Source organism: Ursus arctos, unplaced genomic scaffold (assembly GCF_023065955.2).
Source record: "Ursus arctos isolate Adak ecotype North America unplaced genomic scaffold, UrsArc2.0 scaffold_24, whole genome shotgun sequence".
In the NCBI taxonomy this organism is placed as follows: Eukaryota; Metazoa; Chordata; class Mammalia; order Carnivora; family Ursidae; genus Ursus; species Ursus arctos.
Window position 1 is genome coordinate 22,495,749 of NW_026622919.1, and position 24,785 is coordinate 22,520,533.

Sequence of the window (24,785 nt, forward strand, 5' to 3'; positions counted from 1 at the left end):
CATGGAGGGAAGCAGTTAGGATGATTCCGTATTTCTGGTTCGAGCCACTGGATGAATAGTGGTGCCATTTACAGAATATCCAAAGCTACAGTTGACCAAGGTTATTTTAAAGTCCAATGTATGTTTGTCAAGTAGTATGTTGTTCAATATAAAGTAATTGGAAGAGTGTCCCATAGTACAAGAGACTTTTTAAAGAAATTCAGATATACGATTATGGAGCACCCTGGGGGCTCAGTCGATTAAGTGTCTGACACTTGGTTTTGGCTCAGGTCGTGATCTCCTGGTCATGGGATCAAGCTCCAAGTCGGGCTCTGTGCTCAGCCCAGAATCTGCTTGATCCTTTTCCTCCCCCTTTGTCCCTCTCCCTGCTCAGGTGCACACACATGCTCTCTCTCAAATAAATTTTAAAAAAAATTCAAATATTTGATTACTACCCTCATTTCTAAAGGAGAATTTTAGAGGAAATTTTACTCTTTTTTTTTTATACATGTAATAGAGTTGATATGCATATTTGGAAGCATGTGCTAGAATGGAATCTAGCAATACAATACTTGTTTCAATTTAAAAACTGCTATTCTTGGGGCACCTGGCTCACTCAGTTGGTGGAGCATGTGACTTTTTTTTTTTTTTTTTAAGATTTTATTTATTTACAGAGAGAGAGCGTGCATGTGTGCACAAGCAGGGGGAGAGGGAGAGAGAATCCCAGGTAGAGTATGTGCTGAACATGGAATCTGATGCAGGGCTTGAGGCAGGGCTCAATCTCACAACCCCGAGATCATAACCTGAGCCAAAATTGAAAATTAGGCACTTAACAGACTGAGCCCACCAGGCACCCCACATGTGACTCTGGATCTCAGGGTCCTGAGTTCAAGCCCTACATTGGGCATGGAGCCTACTTAAAAAAAATAAAATTAAAAAAAAGTTGGGGCGCCTGTGTTGTTCAGTTGGTTAAGCATCTGCCTTCGGTTCAAGTCATGATCTTAGGGTCCTGGGATTGGGCCCTGCACTGGGCTCTCTGCTCAGCAGGGAGTCTGCTTCTCTCTCTCTCACTCTGCCTCTGTGCTTTCTCTCTCTCTCTCAAATAAATAAAATCTTTAAAAAAATTTTTTTTAAAACTGCTATTCTTTTGTTTTTTTTAATCTTCATTACCAATTTGAAGCCTTTTTGTGCATTTATAAAACAAGTTAGTTTTACTAATCCTTTATGGAGATGGTCTTTGATTATAGGCCATAATGCTATTTTATATCTTTGTCAGAAAAGTACATTCTTAAGCATTAAGGTGATTCTTGGCTTCCCTGTAGGCTTAAGTATGATTCTATATGTGGGAATCAAGTCGGAGCAAATCTTGAGTTCTTGCCATCAAAAGTCATTGTTTCAGTAGTGATTTCATCAGTATTGTATATATGCCAAGTTGTGAGTTTCTTTTCAGATTTATAGGAGCTAGTTTATGGTAGTAGAAAGAATTTTGGAATAGGAAGGGAACTGAATTCTAGTCCAGCTATGTGAACTTAGGCAAATCATTAACTTTATATATCTCATTTCTTCATCTGTAAAATGAGGAATAATTGATTAAAGTTCTCTTAAAATCTGAAATTATAGTTTCTTATTGGTTTTGTAAAGATTTAGCTTTATAAAGATGTTTGAACCATAATGGTATTAGAAACATTGAAAATTCAATCTTAGGATGTTTCATAAAAAGAAATGAATTGTGGACATCTTGCCTGGCTCATAGAATGTTATTAAATCTGAATCACTGTTACCCATATCAAATTTAAGTCCATGACGAATAAAGCTACCTTTCTCTTTTAATAACAGTTTCATTGAGATACAATTCACATACCATACAATTCATTCATTTAAAGTGTACAATTCAGGGGGCATCTGGGTGGCTCAGTTGGTTAAGTGTCTGCCTTTTGCTCAGGTCGTGATCTCAGGGTCCTAGAATCAATCCTTGTGTTGGGCTCCCTACTCAGCAGGGAGTCTGCTTCCCCTCTGCCCCTCCCCCCACTCATGCTCACACACACTCTCTCTCAAATAAAATCTTTTTTAAAAAGTGTACAATTAAGGGCACCTGGATGGCTCAGTTGGTTAGCGTCCAACTCTTTGTGGTTTCAGCTCAGGTTATGATCTCAGGGTCATGAGATCGAGCCCCAAGTTGGGCTTTCTGCTTAGCCCACAGAGTCTGCTTGAGATTCTCTCCCTCTCCCACTGTTGTACACGCCCGCACACATGTGCTCTTTGTCTCTCTCTCTAAAATAAATCTTAAAAAAAAATAAAGTGTATTATTCAGTGGTGTCTAGTATATTCAGAGTTGTGTAGCCATCACCAGAATCCGTTTTAAACATTTGCATTACCCCATAAAGAAAGTACCTTTCTCCTTGAACTGCCAGCCCTAGGCAACCACTGGTCTACTTTTTGTCTCTATAGATTTGCCTATTCTGAACGTTTCTTATAAATACGTGGCCTTTTGTGTCTGGTTTCTTTCACTTAATATAATATTTTCAAGGTTTATCCCTATCGTGGTATATATCAACGCTTTATTTCTTTTTGTTGTCAGACAGTATTCCATTGTATACCACATTTTATCTCTTCATCATTTGATGGACATTTGGGTTGTTTCCACTTTTTGGCTGTTATGAATGCTCCTACGAACATTGGTGTATACATTTTTGTGTGGACATACATTTTTATTTCTCTTGGATATATTTATATATCCCCACCAGGAGTGGGAGTGGGATTTCTGGGTCCTCTGGTAAGTCTATTTAATAATCATTTGAGGAACTTCCCAGGCTGTTTTCCTAAGTGGCTGCACAGTTCAACATTCCTACCAGCCATGTATGAGGGTTCCAATTTCTTTACATCCTCCCTTACGCTTAGCATTATCTGTCTTTTTGATTATAGTCGTCCTAGTGGGTATGAAGTGGTGTCTCATTGTGGTTTGATTTGCATTTCCCCGATGGTTAAGAATGTTGAGCTTCTATTCTTGCACTTATTAAGGCTGGCTCTTTCCCTAAAGTGTCAGCTGAGCATTCTGAAATATCAGATAAGCAATGTCTTCTCACTCCTGCTGGAGAGTAAATAAAAGCCTAATTTAATCCACACATCTGTTTTCACCTTTATTTCTGTAAAATGTAACAACGAAGAATTTAATTGGAAGTAAGTATGACCTGTATTTTAGTTGGAATTGTTACCTGTGTTTGGTTGGGGGACAGAACTTTCATTGATATATCTTTAACACTGAAATTTTGGCAATTTGCTCAATCTTTCAAATGTTCATGAGTAAAACTGCAGCATAGAAAACAGTATCTTAGTCACACAAAGATGGGAATGAATTACATCTGGAAATCTGGCAGAAAACCTTTTCACATTTATAGTAGCCCTATTTCCCTTGTATCGTAAAAGTTTTGTGGGGGGAAAAAGGTTTTGTGAATTAATACAGGATGTATAATTGTGTTTCAGGAGCATATTTAACTTAGGATGTGAACTAAAATGGGTTAGTTTGAAATGACACTTTTGTTAATAGAAACTTAATTTATTAAATTAAGAATATTCAGTTTTAGGGGCACCTAGCTGGCTTAGTTGGTAGAACGTGTGACTCTTGATCTCAGGGTCTTGAGTTCAAGCCCCACTTTTGGCTTGGAGCTTACTTAAAAAGCAGGTGGGGGGGAGGGCGCCTGGGTGGCTCAGTTGGTTAAGCATCTGCCTTCAGATCAGGCCCTGGGATGGAGCCCCACATCAGGTTCCCTGCTCAGCGGAGATCGTGCTTCTCTGTCTCCATCTGCTGCTCCCCCTGCTTGTGCTCTCTCCCTCTCTCTGTCAAATAAATAAAATCTTAAAAAAAAAAAAAGAATATTTAGTTTTAGTAGAGATTTTGCTCTTAAAAATGTTAATTGCTGCAGTCTGGATTTTGTCTTAGTCCAGTCAGATTTGTGAAGTAATGTTTTTTTAATTTCCATTCCAGAAATACATGCTACAGGATTTAACTATCAGAATGAAGATGAAAAAGTCACCTTGTCTTTTCCTAGTACTCTCCAAACAGGTAAGAGTCATGGCTTTTGTAAAATCCCATGATGAATAGTGACATCTTATTTCTTCCAAAGAAATTTGTTGTATGCCATTTTAAGACAGAGCTTTTGAAAGAGGTTCATTGCAGCTTTTAGGCCACCAGGAAAAAAGAAGACCAAAACTAATGATCATTCTACCCTAGAACATAATGCATTGTTTTTCACCTTTTCAGTCTCAGCTTTTTAAAATATAGTTACCCAGCTCCATCTTCCAGTAGTTGAGTCCACATTGAGATGAATGCCCCACAGTTGATTTTGATGTATAAAAGTATAGTGAGGGCATGGAAGGAAAGATTTGTTGATGTAATACTTTTATTAGGTAGGGGCGCCTGGGTTGGCTCAGTTTTTTGTGTCCACTCTTGATCTCAGCTCAGGTCTTGATCTCAGGGTCGTGAGTTTTCAAGCCCAGTCCTGGGCTCCACACTGTGTGTGGTGCCTACTTAAAAAAATAATAATAATGATAATAATCCAGATTCTGTTATTAGGTATAAAAGCACAAAGGAAAATGAAGACTTTCTGGCTTAATGTAGAATAAGAAATTGTATACAAATCAATTGTTAAAGCACTAAGACTTTGATTAATGATCAGTTGAAAAGCAACAAGTGGAGTGCACTTGTCATGATGAACACAGGGTGATGTATCGAAGTGTTGAATCACTGTATTGTACACCTGAAACTAATATAACACTGTGCGTTAACTAACTGGAATTAAAATAAGTAGTTGAAAAAAAAGTAACAGGTAATTTGTATGAAAGGAAATGCAAATGACTAAAACACGTGAAAAGATATTTGGCTTCCTAGTAATGAGAAATGTGAGAACAGCAGTTACTGATATACCAGTTTTTGCCTGTGTTGTAAGCTAAAGTTAAAAAGTTCTCAGTGACTACTTTGATATTACTGGTAGGAGTGTAAATCCATGCAATGTGTTTGGAAGGCAGTCTGGCAGTCTGTATCAAAAGCCTAAACATATTCATGTCTTTTGACCCAGCAATTTTGGTAATAGGAATATATCCTAAAGAAAAATCATAAATGCAGAAAATGCTTTATGCCTAGAAATGTCTATTGAGACATTACTTAAGGTAGTAAAAAATTAGAATGGATGTATTTGTCCAACACTAAGGGAGTAATTATGACATCAGTATGGTGGAATATATATATATAGCAATTAAAAGTGAGCTTTATGAATTCTTAACACTGTGAAGTGCTTATTATAATGTAAAATTGAAAAGCAGAATACAAAATTACATATACAGGGTGATGAGTCATATCTCTAAATTGATATAAATAAAACGATATGTCTGGTTTTTGACATAATTGAATATACCTTATGCTTATTTATATCTTAATATAATAGTTTTAGAAAAATTTTAAATTGGAGTTTTATCTTTTATTTCAGTTCTCTTTCATTTTGCCTTCTTTGAACTAGGATTTCTTGTAGGATTTCTTGTATGAAATTATTATAAAAATAAATGTTTTTCCATGAACATGTATTAAAGATACCAAAGAATATAACAATTTAGATTTCTGTTTTTCTGACCCCTTCCACTTCCATTGTCTTGTGAACCCTTCCAGAAATATTTTGTGTGTATATAAGTATACCCATACATTTAATCCACAAGTGGGATCAAAAATCTCCGTGGCTTACAACAAATATTTCCTGCTCACACCTGGCCCTGAGGACTCCAGCGGCCATATCTCCACCTTTGCTTAAGAGCTCTGCTTAGCTCACAAGTCTTCTCATTCCAGGAGCTGTAGTGAGCAGCTACTGTCCATAGCGTGCTGTTCTCTCCCATGGCAGAGGGCAGAAGCTCAGGGATGGGGACAGAGACAAATCACAAAGATACATTTAAGGCTTCTGCATGGATGGTGGTAGACTTGATGTCCATTCACATTTCATTGGCCAAAGTAAATTGCATGGCCAAGCCCAGAGTCACTAGGGCAATTACCAGAGATTTGAGTAAACTTCTACCATGAAAGATAGAGTAAAAAAGCCAAACAATAATAGAAATATAGGAACTTGTTTAAAGCAAAGACAAATGAAAAGAAAGTCTCAAAAAAAAAAAAAACCCACAAAACAAATTAATATTCTTAGAAATACTGTTAATATCACATTCATTAAACAAGAACAGGACAGGGGAGCCTTGGTGGCTCAGTCAGTTAGCGTCCAACTCTTGATTTCTGCTCAGGTCATGATCTCAGGGTCATGAGATGGAGCCCAACATGGGCTCCACACTTAAGATTCTCTCCCTCACCCTTTGTCCCTCCCCCCACCACTTGTGTGCTCTCTGTCTCTCAAAAAAAAAACAAAAACAAGAATAGGACAGAACGTTATCAAACAGAAAGAATTAGAGCAAGAAAACTTTTGCTTTACAGTAGATATAAATTCTATTTCATGAATTTCTATTACAATACAATAGAAATAAAAAAACCTAATAGGAGTTTTGGAAGATGAAAAAGAGGAATCTTACACATCGTAGGAAAATTTGAGGACCAATCTAGCAGACAACATCCATCTAGTAAAAGAAAGGACAGAGAAAATGAGAAGAGAAAATTATTAAAGATACAAAAGAACATTTCTTTGAACTGAGGTGATTGGAACCTTTAGTTTGAAAAGGTGCACCACTAAAAAAAAAAGAGAGAAAGAAAAGAAAGTTAAGAAAGTAAAAAAAGAAAAGGTACACACCACTGAGAGGAACTAACTCAATAAATGTAAAAAATCCCATACCAAAGCAAATTTTAGAACTTTCAGGGATAAAAGTGAGGCTCTCGAGAGGAGCCTGGGTGGCTCAGTTGGTTAAGCATCTGACTCTTAATTTCATCTCGGGTCATGATCTCAGGGTCGTGGGATTGAGCCCAGTGTCGGGCTCCACACTCAGTGTGAAGTCTGCTTGGGATTCTCTCTCTCCTCCCTCTGCCCCTATCTCTTCTCAGACTTGCTCTTGGATGAATGGATGGATGGATGGATGGATGGATGGATGGATGGATGGATAAAGTGAGGCTCTCAAAGAGTTTTTTTCTCAAGGGCAGGGGGTTGGGAGGAAGGAGGGGAAGCTAGCAGGTTGCCTTCAAAGTTCAGGGATCAGAATAGCAAGAGAGTAGGCTGGCGGGTGGGGGGTGGGAAAAATGGGTGAAAGGGAATGGGAGATACAGGCTTCCAGTTATGGAGTGAGTAAACCAGGGATTAGAAGTACAGCATAAGGAACACAGTGGTATTGTAATAGTGTTGTAACAGGTGGTATCTGCACTTATGTTGAGCATAGAAAGGGTATAGAGTTGTCAAATCACTATGTTGTACACCTGAAACTAATGTACCACTGTCTATCAACAATACTTGAATGAATTTTAAAAAAAGGAATAGCAGTAGACTAACCATCAGGAACAATGGAAACTAGACTCTAATGAAGCCATTCCTTCAAAATTCTGAGTTTATATGATTTTCAGCCTAGAATGCTATGCTTAGCGAAATTGTGAATTTAAAGAGGAGGTAAAATAAGGATATTTTCAGATTCGCAAGGTCACAGAAAATTTACTTCTTTGTAAAAGATGTAGGAGGGAGAGATGTCGTTTGGCTAAAACTTCACTTTCTATAGTAAGAAGAAAGTAATGTGTGAAATTGAAAAATGAAGAAATAGCTATATAAGCAAGGTATTTAGAAATCACAGAGTTGCTACTGGGGGCATTGTAGGGAGTAAGGTAGCTTTGGGCAGGGGCCTGCAGCTTATATATAAGCCTATATTACTTTATGAGTTTTAAAGTATGAACTATTACTTTGATAGAAATAAGGTAAATTTTTTAAAAAATTTAAAATATGGCTCATTACAGACCACATTCTATGATCATACTGTGCAAAGATTAAATTCAGTTGCAAAAGAGAAACAAAAAAAATCCCTTCTCATATATTTGGAAAAATTACACCTCTGAAAATTAATGTCAAAGAAGATTTGTTATGGAAATTAGAAAATATTTAGAACTGAATAATGAAGTTATTACATAACCTGTAGGATGCAAGTAAGACATTACTCAGCACTTTTAAGAAAGACTGAAAATTAATTGAGCTAAGCATCAGGATCAAAGTTAGACAAGAATGGGTAAGTTGAAAAAAGCAGAGGAGAGAAATAAAGATTTAAGAGCAGAAATTAACTAAAAAATGGAAAGAAGCAAAAATATCTTTTTTTTTTTTAAAGATTTATTTATTTATTTATTTGACAGAGATAGAGACAGCCAGCGAGAGAGGGAACACAAGCAGGGGGAGTGGGAGAGGAAGAAGCAGGCTCATAGTGGAGGAGCCTGATGTGGGGCTCGATCCCGTAACGCCGGGATCACGCCCTGAGCTGAAGGCAGACGCTTAACCGCTCTGCCACCCAGGCGCCCCAAGAAGCAAAAATATCTTAAAACAGGTTTTTAAAATCATCCCAGAAGATACATAAACCTAGTGTTTGTGTGTGAAGATAATAGATTCAATTGTTCAGCATTAGGAAATATGACATTATTTATTAAGTCAAAAATTTCAAGATACTAGATTTATCAAAAGAAGTTAGGATGTATTTGCTAGAATTGAGCAGGTAAGAATAAATAGAAACTCCTAGAAGGTGCATGTGTGTTATATGTACACATGTGTACATGTGTATGTATATATGTGTGCAGGTATAATACATGCGTGTTTCTGTTGAATGCTTAATTTGTGCTAGGTACTCTTTTATGTGCATCACAAATACTAATTTATTTAATCCTTTTTGAGATAGTTTCTGCTCCCTGTACTTTATAGATAAACTAAGGCACAAAGATGGTCTAATTAAATAACTTGCCCAAGGTCAATAGGTATTAGGTGGCAGAGCCTGGATTTCAAACCCAAGCAGTTTAATCCAAAAGTCTATACTTCTAACCACCATATTGTGCTTTTTATTTTCTTATTAAATATTATAAAAATATAACACATGGTTTAAAATACAAATGATGGGGCGCCTGGGTGGCATAGCGGTTGAGCGTCTGCCTTCGGCTCAGGGCGTGATCCCGGCGTTATGGGATCGAGCCCCACATCAGGCTCCTCCACTATGAGCCTGCTTCTTCCTCTCCCACTCCCCCTGCTTGTGTTCCCTCTCTCGCTGGCTGTCTCTATCTCTGTCGAATAGATAAATAAAATCTTTAAAAATAAATAAATAAATAAAATAAAATACAAATGATACATAGTGGAAATGTGTTTGCCATCCTAGCCCTTTCTTCCTCTCTCAGCTCTTCTCAGAAGCAACCAGTTTTCTATGTATCCTTTTAAAACTATTCAATGGTATTGTAAGCATTTCTGCATATACTGTTTAAGAACACAGGAACTAGCATGCCATGTATCATATTTTGCACCCTTCTTTCCCCCGTGTGTGTGTGTGTGTGTGTGTGTGTGTGTGTGTAAATAAAAGAGATCAGGGGCACCTGAGTGGCTCGGTTGGTTGAGCATCTTACTCTTGGTTTCCACTCAGTCCATGATCTCTAGGTTGTGGGATCAAGCCCCACCTTGGGCTCCGTGCTCAGTGGGGAGTCTGCTTGCGATTCTCTCCCTACGTCCCCCCCCCTCTCAATCTCTCTAAAATAAGTAAATAAATCTTTTTTAAAAATGGGTCAGTTATCAGTATATAAGAGCTTTGTCCTTCTTGATAAGGACTATTTACAGCAGACATTGTAAATCGTGAAGTCATTTCTAATAAAAGCAGGGACAGGTCAGAGAAGGTTATGACTTTTCGTATACTATAATTCAACAGAGTTTTGGAGGTTTTTAGTTAATATAGCAGTATAAATAAATAACTGATATAAATATTAGAATTAGAAGTTATCTTATTTGAGGGGCACCTGGGTGGCTGAGTCGTTTGGGCTCTTGATTTCAGCTCAGGTCATGATCCTGGGGTCGTGAAATGGAGCCCTGAATTGGGCTCCATGCTCAGCACGAAGTCTGCTTGTCCCTCTCCCCCTGCTCCTCCTCTTTCTGATGCTTACTCATTCACTGTCTCTCAAATAAATAAATAAAGTCTTTCTTTAAAAAAGAAATTATCCTATTTGAGATAAGACTAATATTGATTATTGAACATCTATAAATGACTGTTTGAAAATTATTGGCTTTCACATTTTTCCCAAGATTCTCTGGAGCACAATTACCCAGTCATTCTTTGCTTTAAAAATGACGTCCTTATTTTTTCAAGTTTCAGTAGGTTGTACAAGTGTTCTACCTTGTAAGGGAATAAATATGGAGCATATATTGAAAAGACATTAGTAACCTTTGTGTTAGGCTCACCAGACTTAACAGTCATGCCAGCTATTTCATAGCTAAGCAAAAGATTTTCTTTTCTGAAGTTGGCACATTCTAGAACAGTGGTTAAATTACCATGATCATTGTAAGCTGACAACAACTTCAGAATCATCTGTTAAGGATCCTACGGAGTGGTGTTCATTTGGAGAAACGCTAGGTGATATTGACATTTCTAAGAGTGAAAAACCGGATCACAGGAAATGGTGACACAAAGGCAGAGACCTTTACTCCTTTTTTATACAAATTAATCTGTCTTTAATTTTTTTAGCATTTAGAAGGCTCATTAAATTTTTATTGAAGTATTTCAAGATCTGCTTCAGGTTTTACAGCAATTATACTCTCCTAAGCTTTAAAGAAAGAAAGTTTTTGGTAGAAGTTGCAATTTTCCAGTTGTTTTAATTTATAAATGAGCTTATTGTATGTTTTAAAGGTTTATCATCCCAAGCAGATAAATATTGCATACAATGGATATTGAAATAAGGTGTCTAATGTGAGGAGGCAATGTAAATTAAGTGGGCAAACAGGTGTAAAATTAGACAGTCTGGCAATCAGTTCTTCAGTATGGTGTAAATTTGATAAGTTGACGTTTACTAAATCTTTTTTCTCCTGTTTTTGCCCTATAATTCTACTATATTAATAGTAAATATTTTGTAATTAGTATTGTATAATATAACACTAGTTAAATATATTAATGATTTTTTTTAAACTTTAACTTGTGTTTTGTTTGAATTTCAGGTAATAACCTTTTCCAATACTTTGTATTTTGTTTAGTATGTCACTTTTTTGGAAGTGGCCACTATCAATCAGTATCTTGTTATGGTTTGATGGCCTTGGAGATTTAAAACCGAGTAAAAGTGTAAGCAGCCTTTCTTATTTAGTTATGAGTTTTAAATCATTTTATTCCAAATAGGAAAAGGCAAAAGTAGATTCCCCATGGAATGTTAGTTGTGTAAAAGAAATCTTAAGATGTTAGTTGCTTTAGTGAAAACAGACTGGCCAGTTGCATTTATGGAATTGCAACATAAAATTCCATCAGACACTTCTCTTTAAAGGTAGTGGGTTTTTTACAATCTACTAGATACTCCTTGTAAACTTTATTAATGTGAATATATCTGCTTTTTTAAGGATTAGTGAATTCCTAACGAAAATAGGGAGAAATTTTATATTCTAGTTAAATTCTTTAGTATCAATCATTTTCACATTCTTTTACTATATTCTTATTTACTGTTCCAGGAATCTGTCATTCTCTTTAAGAAAGTATTCATTGTCCCCTTCAAACAGAATGTCTGATTTTAAAAAAATAAGATTCACAAACACTTATTCAAATGAGCTTCAGTTTTTTTGTTTTGTTTTTCCCCGGTCATGATTACATTAATATGGCCCTTTTGGTGCCTGGCTGGCTCAGTCAGTAGAGCATGCAACTCTTGATCTCAGGGTTCTGAGTTCAGGCCCTACATAAGGCACATTAAAAAAAAAAAAAGAATATGGCACTTTCTTTAGTGATGATGACTTCGCTACAGAGGTCTGAAATTTTCTCTTGAAATTACTTTCAGAACCAGTTTGAAGCACATATGAAAATCAGTTTAATTACTTAATTGGCATACTTAATAGACAACAGCATTTTGTCTAGAAACAATTTGCAGTTTGTCTATTCACTTTTTCTGTAGACTTGGACTCTTCGTGACTTTTGGCCCTTTTCAAAAAAGTCAATTCAGTTTTGGAAGGTGAAGATCTGACTGAGAACATCCAAAAGGATATGTCAGAAAGAGAGAGAGTTAAGAACATTTTGAACAATGTTAATGTCATTGCTCTATGGCATTCCAAAATGACAGTTTAAAACAGTATATAAAAGTTTTGGAATGATTGCCTAATTACTTTATAGTCATACTATGTCTTTGATTTGTTAGATTCCCATGCTCTAGATCCTGTTATAAATAGGCACTTTAAAAGGATCAGTTAAAAGTCAACATTTTTCTGGCTGGTGTTTTGGGGGGATTTAATTTGTAAAATGTAGTATGGGATTATTGTTTTGTCATGCATCTGAATTTAGTAGATGATTAATAGTTATAATTTTTTTCTGTTATGAAAGAAGGTATATATACTCACAAAACTCCCATTTTGGTTTTGCCCTCATACAACAATAGAATATATATTCAGGTTGCATTTTTATTTGCGTTTAGTAATTATTGAGTAAATGTGTTTCTTTAATATTATCATTTCAAATGATTGAGGTGACAGTAAGAGTTTTTTTATGCCCGTTTGCCAGCCAAATCATTGATCTTCCCTATGTAGTTCCTTTGAAAAGTATGGAATCAGTGTTCCATTTGGATTGAACAGATAGGGTTTTGTCTTAATGATAGAGTAATTGGCATGAAGTCCTCTAAATGGACCAGTTTATATGGCATTGGCAGAGAACATGAATTTTGGATTAAACAGGCCTAAATTTTTTATCTCGTTCTTGCTACTTACTAATCATGTGACCTCAAGCAAGTTATTTAACTTTTCAGCCTCAGTTTCCTCATCTGAAAAATGGAGACTATACCTACTTCCAAGTTTCTAAATATTTTTAAAGCACCATGCACAGTAGCATGTCATACATTTAATAATATATGTTACTTTCCTTTCCTGTTTTTATCTTTATGTATTGGTGATTAGAGATTAAAGTTAATAAAGTTAAAGATTACGTTCTAAGCAGTCACCCTAAATATGATGTTTCGGTTTACTTTAGGATTACTTTGCCATTTACTTTAGTAAATACTATATTCTCTCCATTGCCAGAAGTGTTTGAGAAAGGAAAGAATGATTTGAACGTTGTAAATAGTCAACTAAGTTAGTGTCTTAAGGATATATTTTTGATAACTTGTACTTAATATCTGTATTAAAGTAGTTTTCATTCATCTTCAATCACAGGTACAGGAACCTTAAAGATAGATTTTGTTGGAGAGCTGAATGACAAAATGAAAGGTTTCTATAGAAGTAAATATACTACCCCTTCTGGAGAGGTGCGCTATGCTGCTGTCACACAGTTTGAGGTATGGTATTCTTCTCGAAAATGTTATGATCTTAAAGTCGATATTCCGACAAAGTTCTGTTCCATTATTTGCATGATTATTTCAGGCTAGAGGCCTTTGGCCATAATTATATTAATGATTTTGGAATTTTTATTTTATATTCAGCCAGTTATCTCCATTATAGAAGGAGAGAATTAGAGATTGGGCTGGAGAATTGGATACACACACGCACGCGCACACACACACACACACACACACACACACACAAAATAGCATTACTATGTCCTAGGAAAAGCCGCAGAAATCAAATACTAAGAAGATAATTTTAATTAAAAAAGGAACATAGTATAGAAGCAATTCAGGTATTGAAATTCTGTTACGTATGTATGGGTGGCTCAGTCCGTTAAGCATCTGCCTTAGGCTTAGGTCATGATCCCAGGGTCCTGGGATCGAGCCCTGCATCTGGCTCCCTGCTCAATGGAGAGTCTGCTTCTCCCTCTCCCTCCGCTCCTCCTCCTGCTTGTGCTCTCTCTCTCTCGCTCTCTGTCTAATAAATAAAAATCTTTAAAAATATATATATTATTCTAAATTATTCTAATACTATATATTGTTAAGATCTGTAGCAGACCTGGGGCGCCTGGATGGCGCAGTGGTTGAGCGTCTGCCTTCGGCTCGGGGCATGATCCTGGCGTTATGGGATCGAGCCCCACATCGGGCTCCTCCGCTATGAGCCTGCTTCTTCCTCTCCCACTCCCCCTGCTTGTGTTCCCTCTCTCGCTGGCTGTCTCTATCTCTGTCAAATAAATAAATAAAGTCTTAAAAAAAAAAAAGATCTGTAGCAGACCTAATTCCTGGATTATTGCTTGTTTCTGTTTGTTTTTGCATTGTTGATGTGGCAGGGGTAGTAAGCCCCATGTTTTCTCTGTAGTCACTGCCTAGGGTGTTGCCTGGCCCGTAGTAGAAAGTTAATATGTAAACAAGTGAAGGAATGGATGATAGAAAGAAAGAAGATGATGACGGTTACTTCATGAAATAGTTGGTTAGGTTAATTCAGTAATATTTATATTTCATATTCTTTTCTTAAGGCTACTGATGCCCGGAGGGCTTTTCCTTGCTGGGATGAGCCTGCCATCAAAGCAACTTTTGATATCTCATTGGTTGTTCCTAAAGACAGAGTAGCTTTATCAAACATGGTATGTATGTGTTTGTAAGTATATGTAAAATCTGAACAAGCTTTGAGAATATTTGGTTTGCTGGTTAGATGCAATCGCAAGAAACCACCTAGCACAGTGCTTGATGCATCACAGAAGCACAGACATTCGTTTTCCTTATTTCCAATAAGCCCTCTTTTTTTAAATTGCCTTATTTGGAGTTTCCTTCCTTGTGGAAGAAATTTCTTATAAACTTTAATTTGGAAAACTAAAAAAGTGATGAGTTTAATAAATATTGCCTAAAAAAAAAAATCTGACTTTCTTATTAGATACCAAAAGATACAGCCCTATCATGAAGTGTGTTTAGGTTTCTGGTTGATTGTATTCTTAGAATATGCTCTCTTCACTGATGTCGTTATCTCTTCCATAAAGAGAGTAAGCATTTACTACTTGAAATATTTTGTTTAAGACAGAGTACCCGATAGCTTGTAATATGAATCTGGGGAACTTGGAAAAGCCTACTGTACCTGCAGATAACTGGCCTTTGCCTCCTTTATGGTGGAGAGAATTCCATAGAGAGAATGCCATTCTCTTCTCAAATATTCCCAAAAAGGAGGCTAATATATTAAATTGAAATGTTATTTTACAGTTTAGTATGAATGAATTTATCAGGTCTGTTCTTGAATAAGTCTTCCTTGGAAGAAAGAATAGAGAGATCTTGAGGAAGTGGAGATCCTGAATAGGAAAAAAAAAAGGGGGGGGGGTAAAACAAAAAAAAAATTAGGAAATCGGTAAAGTGGAGATTCCTGCACAAATTTGCTTAGAGCCAGCCTTGGTATAAAGAATTCTCTAAATTTAGATATCTGTACCTTTTGAAATGTAGATTTCACCATTACCCTTTATTATAATTATTGCCTTCTATCCTTATTTCACTTGAAAAGTATTGAGGTCTTACTTAAAACATCCCAGTGCCTGGAATATAATAGGTATTCAAGAAAAGTTGCTTCTTTTCTCTTGTAGATCCTTGGTAGTTTTAACACTTTAGCCCCTAACTTCGTAGTGTTTCCTTTTAATAGGAAAGATTCTGATGGCATAAAAGCAGTGGGTGAGCTGGGATAGATAAGTAAGCAGTGAGGGAAGGGGGAAGGAGAGGCAGCACAGTTTTTGGCTAGTATTTGCTTTAAGGTATTTAATGTAAATCTGTTTAAATTTTCTCTCTCTCTTTTTTTAAAGAATGTAATTGATCGGAAACCATATCCTGATGATGAAAATGTAGTGGAAGTGAAGTTTGCCCGCACACCTGTCATGTCTACATATCTGGTGGCATTTGTTGTGGGTGAATATGACTTTGTAGAAACAAGGTCAAAAGATGGTGTGTGTGTCCGTGTTTACACCCCTGTTGGCAAAGCAGAGCAAGGAAAATTTGCGTTAGAGGTAAATGTACTTGAAGAGGATTGTTCCAACAGTCCATAACTCCAGGTTGGGGAATTTACATTTCTGATCAATTATTAGTACAATTATTTATAATTTAGTCTGAAATTTGTTGTGTACTTTGGTTTTATTTTTAATAGAATTTTGAAACTACCAACCTTGGTGTACATTAGCATTTTACAAGATAATGATTAAGAGAATATTACAGTGGAATTTATTTATCCACAGAGTGGGTGGGAAAAGATGTAATATATTTTTCATACCACTGTATTATAAATGGATTAAAGTTTGGCCAACATTAACAAAAGCCAAAGACTTTTGGAGGTAGGGTTCCCCGGGGTTGGTTCCTAGTAACTTGAGATGCTTTGGCTTGCAACAGGATTCCTTTGTGGATTTCTATATGAATCACAATAAAATATTTATCAGGTGGTTCTTTTGTTTATACTTTTATAGGTTGCTGCTAAAACCCTGCCTTTTTATAAGGACTACTTCAATGTTCCTTATCCTCTACCTAAAATTGATCTCATTGCTATTGCAGACTTTGCAGCTGGTAAAGTAAATTTCATTTTATTGCTGAATTGTAATAACTTTTTTTGGATTTTGTGATTTTGAGGAAGAAGTATGTACATATATCAATAAATGTTTATATTTATTTTATGAAGGTGCCATGGAGAACTGGGGCCTTGTTACTTATAGGTATGTTAATGATGCATTACCCTGCCTTATCTTTTCAATCACTGATTTCAAAAGAGCTTCACTCCTAATCACAGTTGAGTAGCTTCTGCTTTATGATGTGCTGTAAATTTTCCTACCTCCCCCACTTGTGTGCACATTTCAGGAATGCAGATGAACACCCTCTGGTGCTACTATCTGAGATTGTAAGATTTTAAAGTGAGCATCTGGCATTAGTAACATTTTTAGATCTATTTTTGGCTGAGTTTCTCATTTTGGTGCCTTCTCTTCCTCCCAGGAGTTTCATAGTTATTTTTCCAGCTTGAAGAACCATCTCTGCTTTAATGTTTTCTAGCCAAGTTTTTACATATCTGTCACCACAATACAAACATGTGGGTTGTATAATTTTTAAAGCAGGGTCTGTAAACAAGGTTTTGCCCCGCCTTCTTTGATGAGTTAAGTTTTGGACAGGCTGCTCAGTGTTCTTTTTGGGACTGTGGAATGCAACTTCCCCGCACTTGCCACTCCCCTTCTTTTAATGGAAGGACTGTCTCTACTCTCTCTGTCTAGCACAATCATCCCTAATCCCTTAGACAAAGTTTTTTAAAACTTTTAGGCAGCTGTCCTATTTACAAACTGGTGGTTAAACTTGTGTCACACCTTTGATCTTCTGTTTTATGAATTCTGTTGGAAGAGTCTTTAATCTTCCCGGAACTTTTTCTATTCTGTACACTCAGAGGAAATGTTTTCTTGACATCTCTAAAGCCTAATTTGACCATCTTATTTACTGTTTGAATCTCCCTCCCCCGTTTGTGCATGCTTGCTTTTATTGCAGTACTTAACATTGTTTAAAAAAAGTTTTTTTTAACACAGGGAGACTGCATTGCTTATTGATCCAAAAAACTCCTGTTCTTCATCACGCCAGTGGGTTGCTCTGGTTGTGGGACATGAACTCGCCCATCAATGGTTTGGAAATCTTGTTACTATGGTATTTAATATTTTTAAGTGCTCCAATACATTTATCTTCATCCTGCTGCACATTATTTTGGCTACATAGTATTTCAGGTTTGACTGGAACGTAGTGCTAAAAAATAAATGAATGATAGAAGATCTTTATTTTAGAAGGTCCACTTTGAAGAGTATCAGAATCTCCGAGTCAATCAAGAGCATGTGGACAGTCTTGATTCAACACAAAATACGTCCTAAACTGTTGTAGAATTTGCCTGCAAGTGGCAAAGTCACGATAACAATTTGGGTGAGAGAAAGCGATACCTGTTAGGTACAGAGATTCCAGGCTGCTATATAGTTTCTTGACTGTATTTATGATGTAGTTCAGTAGGTGAAAAGGAATCTGATGAATAACAACGCGATCGATTAGGTTGAAATGTCTGTGGGAGTCAATTTTCTCATTGCCTAAAATGTTAAGTTGAAATTTGATAGAAATGAAACTAGAGAATAACTATAAAATATATTAAAATTTCCAGCTGTCCCATTGAAATTATTGTTTATTACATTTGCAGTGAACTTTGCAGCGTTTGTAGTGAATGATCTCTCTTCTTAAGTCTTGACCTTTCCGTCTTGCTCCAAATAAGTACTATCCATGTCGGCTAGCTGTGTTAGAGCTTGGGAGTACGGAGTTCAGTGAGTGAACCCGAAGTACCTCTGCAAAGAAAGAACTGGAGATTCTGGAGCCCGCCAAATTCCCTGATAGCATTTTAGGCTGCCAAGGAGCAGAACCTGACTTGGTTGTTAGTTGAGTCCATATGTCACGGGAAGAAGCAAGAAAGTTACGACATGTAGCAACTATTACATGCCTGAGACAGTTTTTAAAGAAAGCCAACCCTTGAAATTAAACCATTTCCTTTCGCTTTGGGTGTTTAAAATTTTACTTAGAGGTGAAAAAAAGTTTGAAATAAAATTTCATGTGCAATTAAGTATGCTGGTACCTGTATTCAAATATGTATGGAATATTCTCTACTCCTAATGTAGCAAGTTTGTTGCTACCAAACAATTTTGTGTTAGCTTTGAGCAGTCTTCATTTTTTTATGATTTTTAAACTACCAGCAATAGATTTTAGTAGGGGAGTTTGATCGCTTCTCGGCCTTTTGGCTAAGATCAAGTGTAGTAGGGGAGTTTAAGTCAGCTGTTTCTTTAACTGAAATTTAAGGGTTCATGATAGGTTGGTGAATAGCTAGCTCTGTACCAGCTTATCTTTGTGGAAGCTACTAGTTAAGTAAGTGCACAAAACACTTAGATAGCCTTTCATCACTTAATATTGAGAATATTTGATCTTTTCAGAATTTTAAATGCCTTTTTGCTTCTCACCATCGCATTAGTCCTTTAGCGTCTATCTTGGGTTCTTATATTGCTTTCTTTTTGTACGAGATTTAATCAACTTTAATGAAACTTAAAGTCTCTTTCTAAAAAGTTGATTTTTTTAAAAAGTTGGTTTTATCTGTGACTCATTTATATTCTTTGTCCATTCTATTAATTCTTACTAGCCGGTGAGAATTTGGTATACCATAAATACTTAAACACTGTTCATTACTAAACTATTTACTGCCATGATACTTCGGTTAATTTTACCTAATCTTTACAAACAGTACTGCTTTTTTGTTTATCAAGAAAGTTTAACTCATCAATCAGTCATTATGGAAATCCTTTCCAGTTTTCCTTGTTTGGTCCTGGTGGCTTTCTGGTTTATTAAACTAAATTTTACCTAACAATATAGGCTCTTGTCTACATTTATCTGCTCTCTTCCCCTTTTCCATATAAAGGCTTTCTCTCCTCCCTCCCTCCCTCCCTTTTTCCTTCCATCTTTTCTAGCTTTGGTAATAAAAAGTTACTTAGCTATGTTTTGAAATGTCCCTCAGGCCTAATGCCAACATCAGCAGTTGGCCTTTCTTAGCACCTCTTTTAAGCATCTTTTTTGTTTAGAGATGTGAGTTATTTACTGAATGGTTTTCACTGAATTTTGGCATATTAAGTTGTCAGTTGTAGAGTATAGTGAAAGGGACATGTGAGTTTTTCAAATTAGTGGAATGATAAATATTTTGTTTTCTTTACACCTTTCTTTCTTTTGTTTTTAGGAATGGTGGACTCATCTTTGGTTAAATGAAGGCTTTGCGTCATGGATTGAATATTTGTGTGTAGACCACTGCTTTCCAGAGTATGATATCTGGACTCAGTTTGTATCTGCTGATTACACCCGTGCCCAGGAACTTGATGCTTTAGATAACAGCCATCCCATTGAAGTGAGCCACACGTTTCAACCATTGGCCTTTGCTCTCATTGCTAATGAAATAAGAAATTTGTTATAGAGATATTAGGAGCCTGAAAAGAAAATTGCACGGGCAATTCACTTGTTTTTATAGCTCAGATTTTCAGTCTTCAAAATCTCACAGGACTAAGTACTAATTATGTTTGTTTTTAAGGTAGGCAGTATAAGAATTTTATCTTTGTAGAGGCAAGTGCTATATACCCGTAAGCATTCACTAAATACATTTTTATTGAATAATATGGGACAACCATGCCTGTTGGGCAGTATGCACAAGAGAACATTATGATTCCGTTGTTTGTTTCAAAGAAAATTCTGAATATATTCTTTTATTGTTGTCATTGTCTGTTTTTATATATATTTTATTTCTCTTGACTTAGCCTGTCCTTATTTTGGCTAGTTTATATGAACAAATCTTGCCTCCAAAGAACTAGACTTACGGTCTGCTTTGACATATTTAACCAGGGTCCTATGTAATTGTAAGCCATTACAGTTAGTTGCAAGAAATCAAATGTTTCTCATCTCTCCCTTCCTCCCTCTCCCAATTCCTCAGTAAAAAGATCCATGGTGACTTGCCTCCCAGCCAAGCTGAGCCAAGACCCGCAGAGATGATGGGGGTCGTGTTATCTATTCCATTTTATTAGTGTCAGTCACCACACTCGTTTTAAGGATCATCATTATGCATTTATGAATGAGCTAAAGGCAGAAAAGTATCTTACGAGTTAGGAGGGTTTTCCTAGAGAGCTTTTTATGTAATTCAGTATTACAGGCTGTCTGCTACCTGTCATAACTGAATCACACTGTCTGCCAGGTCAGTGTGGGCCATCCTGCTGAAGTTGATGAGATATTTGACGCTATATCGTATAGCAAAGGTGCATCTGTCATCCGAATGCTCCATGACTACATTGGGGATAAGGTAAAAAAGCGATTTAAAAAAGTCTTCCATCCTTTTATGGTGAATGAAGTCATAGTGTTTTGCATGGGGAAAAAAAGGTGTCTACTTTTATTTAGATTAAGTTCCTAAGAAATTTTTCTAGACTCCAGAAGGTTATTACCCTGATCTGGCTTATCTACTTTTCTTTTTATATTGACTCTTGTGGTTTCTGAGATGAACGATGTGTAAATGTGTTTGGGGGACGTGTGGGAGGCTGGTATGAAACTTAAAAACAAACGTAGAAGGTAAAGAGTATGCATTCTTAAATAAAAGACAGTAGACATTAGAGGGATACATGTTTTTCAGTAAGTCCGACACTCAACTAATTTGAGTAAATTAGCTTTTGAGTACTAATATGCAAATACACTATAAATTCCAAGGTCTTAATCTCCTGGATTTTAAAAATTGTGTTTTCTCAGGACTTTAAGAAAGGAATGAACATGTATTTAACCAAGTTCCAACAGAAGAATGCTGCCACAGGTAATCTTTAATAGCTTGAGATAGCAGTGAAGAGAAGGTGTTGGCACTCTCTCCAGAGCGGGACATTTACTTTTTTTCTAAATGCTTAACCTTCCATGTGATAGGAAATAAAGTTGACCTATTTGGTGCCATGTGTTAAGTCACGATCAGCATGAATCAGAACCTGTTATCCTTCTCGTCCCCTCCGGCGCTCTGCTCTCCGCAGCTCAGGGTCCTGCCGCTCCAGAGTCCGAGGGGTTGGGTTTTCCTTACCAGAACGTGTTCTTTTTGGTGACTCATTGGTTTTATTGCCCTAAATTGACCATTGGCCATTAAAATTGCTGCAAATTAATCATTTTTTTAGGGAACTTGCGGAACTAGTTCAGTGTGTTCGGTGAAGTTTTAAGATTTTTAGTGTATAGTGGTCTATAATGTATTGTGTACGGGAGTCAGAAGAAAGAATGAAGGTGTAAGAGTTGACTGAAGGTGAAAAAGAGCCAGAGTTGGAGTTTTGAGTTCTTCAGTGAACAGAAATAGTCTAAAATTTGTGTAATGTCACTGGTATCTAATAGAATGACAGAAGTTCAAAGAGGCCTGGCCCTGGGCTTTTCCTGAGGTTTGTGACCTGTGAATTAAAAGTACAGTATATCAGCCTCTCTGTTCAGGACATGATGTGACCCTGACACTCTCCCTTCCAACCCCCTCCATTTAGTTTATAAAAGAGAGAGAGGCATTCTGTTCCTTAAAGCAGAGCCACAGAAAAATGTGCTCCTGCAAGTTTTCTGAGTCTCTAGCATGCAGGAAAGAACCTTATAGTTCTTACACTGTAATGTACATGCAGTGACCCAGGGTCTGTGAAAATGTTTCTAAATCACTAGGTCTGGGGTGGGACCTGAGGACCTGCCTCACAAGCTCCCAGGTGAAGCCAGTGCCACGCGTTTATAGGCCACCCTTTGAACAGTGATGCCTACCACATACCTTTTCTTGGTTTGCTTTATGTTATGAAAGACAATTGGCAGTTCAAACACAGTGTAGTCACCACCCATGGTTTTGATCCTCTGTCTCTCCTTGCTCCCCTTGCCTTAATTCATGCCTTCACAATCTCTCTCCTGAACTCTGCAGTTGCCTCCCAGCTTAGTACTTCTTGCTTGCCCCACTCTCTCCGGTTTTCTCTCTCACTCTGAGTCTAGCCAGGGTTATCTTTCTAAAGCAAATCCCTGACTGCATCGCCTACTGAATAAAAACACTCGAGATACTTCACCGCCCTGCGCAGTAGAGCCGTCCAGAGTCTTAGCGGCTCAGCCCTGGCCTGCTGTCCCGCTGTCCCAGCCTCATTGCCTAGTGCTCCCACACCCGGGCCTCTGTCTTCAGCTTATTGAACGTCTGCTGTTACTGATATTTTCTGTCTTTTCTTAAACGTTCTTCTTTGTACATAGACCATTTATTCTGTCTACCTGGATTGCCCTTTTCCCTTTGTCAGCCTACTGAACGACTCTCTTCAAGACGCAGACCAAAAGCCAACTCTTGTGAAGCCTTTATTTTTCTTGAAGGGCTTTTCTCTGTTCATGTCCCCATTCTAGTGTGTATCACATTGTAGTGCTCTTTTGTTTACTCACCCACCAGTGTTGTTTGACCGTGTGAGTTTTACTTCAACCTCAAAGCATTATTTTTTAACCTCTGTTAATCGAATGGGTATAATGGTTTTAAGTTTGTGGACGATTGTTTAGGGGTGATCTTGAAGATGTTTCTATTTGTTTGTTTCTGTTTCTTCTTGTTTGAACTCACCTGTTTATCTTTTATTATAGTTTGTGACTTTTTTTTTTTTTAAGTTAACTCTAGGCCCAACTTGGGGCTCGACCTCACGACCCCGAGATCAAGAGTCGCATGCTCCACTGACTGAGCCACCCAGGCACCCCTATAATTTGTGATTTTTTAGTAAATTGGAACAATTAAGGACAACTTAGACTGTAACACCAGTTTTTGTAACAGAGTTTATTTAACGGGGGGGCGAGGGGACATTAATTTGACTCCCTGCTTATCTCCTGAACCTAAAAGAACCAAAGAATTGGTTAGCTACGTAGTGTCAGGAGTTACATAAAATACCTGGTTTGTTTAGGAAAACAAAAATGTAAACATTATAGATTTTCATTGTTTTTATCTTCTAGAGGATCTCTGGGAAAGTTTAGAAAATGCCAGTGGTAAACCTATAGCAGCGGTGATGAATACCTGGACCAAGCAAATGGGATTCCCCCTCATTTACGTGGAAGCAGAGCAGGTAACCCTATAAAAAGTGCCCCAATTCCCCTGCTACTGTATTAAATGAAATTCAGTCAGTGTTACAAATGTGCTTTTCTGTACTTTAAGTATTCTAGGTAACATTTAAATCAGCCCTTACATTGTTTTCTCAGTGATTTTTTATCTCTATACTAAATGGTTTGCCCCCCACATCACTAAATCATATATACTTACAGCAGAAAACTTTTACTGTCCCCAAGGAAAACTCTATAAACTTGTTGATATATTCTTTTTTTTTTTTTAAGTTTATTTATTTACTTATTTATTTAAGTAATCTCTGTACCCCATGTAGGGCTTGAACTCATGACCCTGAGATCAAGAGTTGCTTGCTCTTCTGACTGAGCCAGCCAGGCGCCCCTCGATATAATTCTGAAATGAACAAGTGAGGTTTATTCCAGGAATGCAAAGTTGGTTTAACAGTTAAAAAAAAACAATCAGTATATTGATTCATAATCACTGCATTAACAATATAGGTGAAGAACCACGTGATCACTTCAATAGTGGCAGAAATAGTATTTGTTAAAATTCTATACCGATTTGTAATATTCTTTAAAATTAGTTGGGTTTTTTTTTTTAAGATTTTATTCTTAAGTAATGTCTGCACTCAACATGGGGCTTGAACCTACAACCCTGAGACCAAGAGTTATATGCTCTACCTACTGAGTCAGCCAGGTGTCCCTAAGATTAGTATTAATGTTGGTTGAGTGGCAGTGTGATTTTGATTAGAATTGCACTATTATTAGTTGAACTGTTACCCGAATTCAGAGAGGTGTACTTCAAAATGAGCTGTCCCCCCAACAGGACTAAGAGTTATACATCAACCTTCAATGCCTACCAGAAAGTTAATCTTAACTTAGTTTAATTATATGAAATTGTGAACTTGTTCTCTTATATTTCTTTGCCATGGTTTTTTGATCTGCACAGAGAATTAATTAATGTTCATTTTTAGGGAGGAAGATTCATAGCTCTTTGTTTGTATATGTCTGCTCTTGTGGTTCTTCACTGTCGATAAAACTAAATATGTTTTGCAAAGATTTTCTCAATATAGCATTCTTAAGTTAATAAATTTGGTTTTTTGTACTGTAAGAATTCTAGGTGACACTTAAACTAGCCCTTACTCTCAGAATGCACCCAGTTCACATGATGTGTTACAGTGCTTGCAGGGTAGCCTTGTGGAGCCACATCTTACCCTTAAACGTGATT

General features: G+C 36.8%; 1 protein-coding gene and 1 pseudogene across 1 annotated transcript in view; both read left to right on the top strand.

Annotated features, from left to right (window-relative positions):
- The window catches only part of NPEPPS (aminopeptidase puromycin sensitive), a 94,292-nt gene that overhangs the window by 48,826 nt on the left and 20,681 nt on the right, over positions 1 to 24,785 (top strand). Inside the window, exons 3-13 of the mRNA XM_026513018.4 lie at positions 3,962 to 4,039; positions 13,263 to 13,384; positions 14,449 to 14,556; positions 15,748 to 15,948; positions 16,399 to 16,495; positions 16,608 to 16,641; positions 17,491 to 17,605; positions 19,707 to 19,871; positions 20,706 to 20,810; positions 21,248 to 21,308; positions 23,453 to 23,562. Of these exons, the coding sequence (XP_026368803.1) occupies positions 3,962 to 4,039; positions 13,263 to 13,384; positions 14,449 to 14,556; positions 15,748 to 15,948; positions 16,399 to 16,495; positions 16,608 to 16,641; positions 17,491 to 17,605; positions 19,707 to 19,871; positions 20,706 to 20,810; positions 21,248 to 21,308; positions 23,453 to 23,562 (1,196 nt within the window). The remainder of the gene's footprint in view (positions 1 to 3,961; positions 4,040 to 13,262; positions 13,385 to 14,448; positions 14,557 to 15,747; positions 15,949 to 16,398; positions 16,496 to 16,607; positions 16,642 to 17,490; positions 17,606 to 19,706; positions 19,872 to 20,705; positions 20,811 to 21,247; positions 21,309 to 23,452; positions 23,563 to 24,785) is intronic.
- Positions 18,707 to 18,869, top strand: LOC113265723 (U2 spliceosomal RNA; annotated as a pseudogene).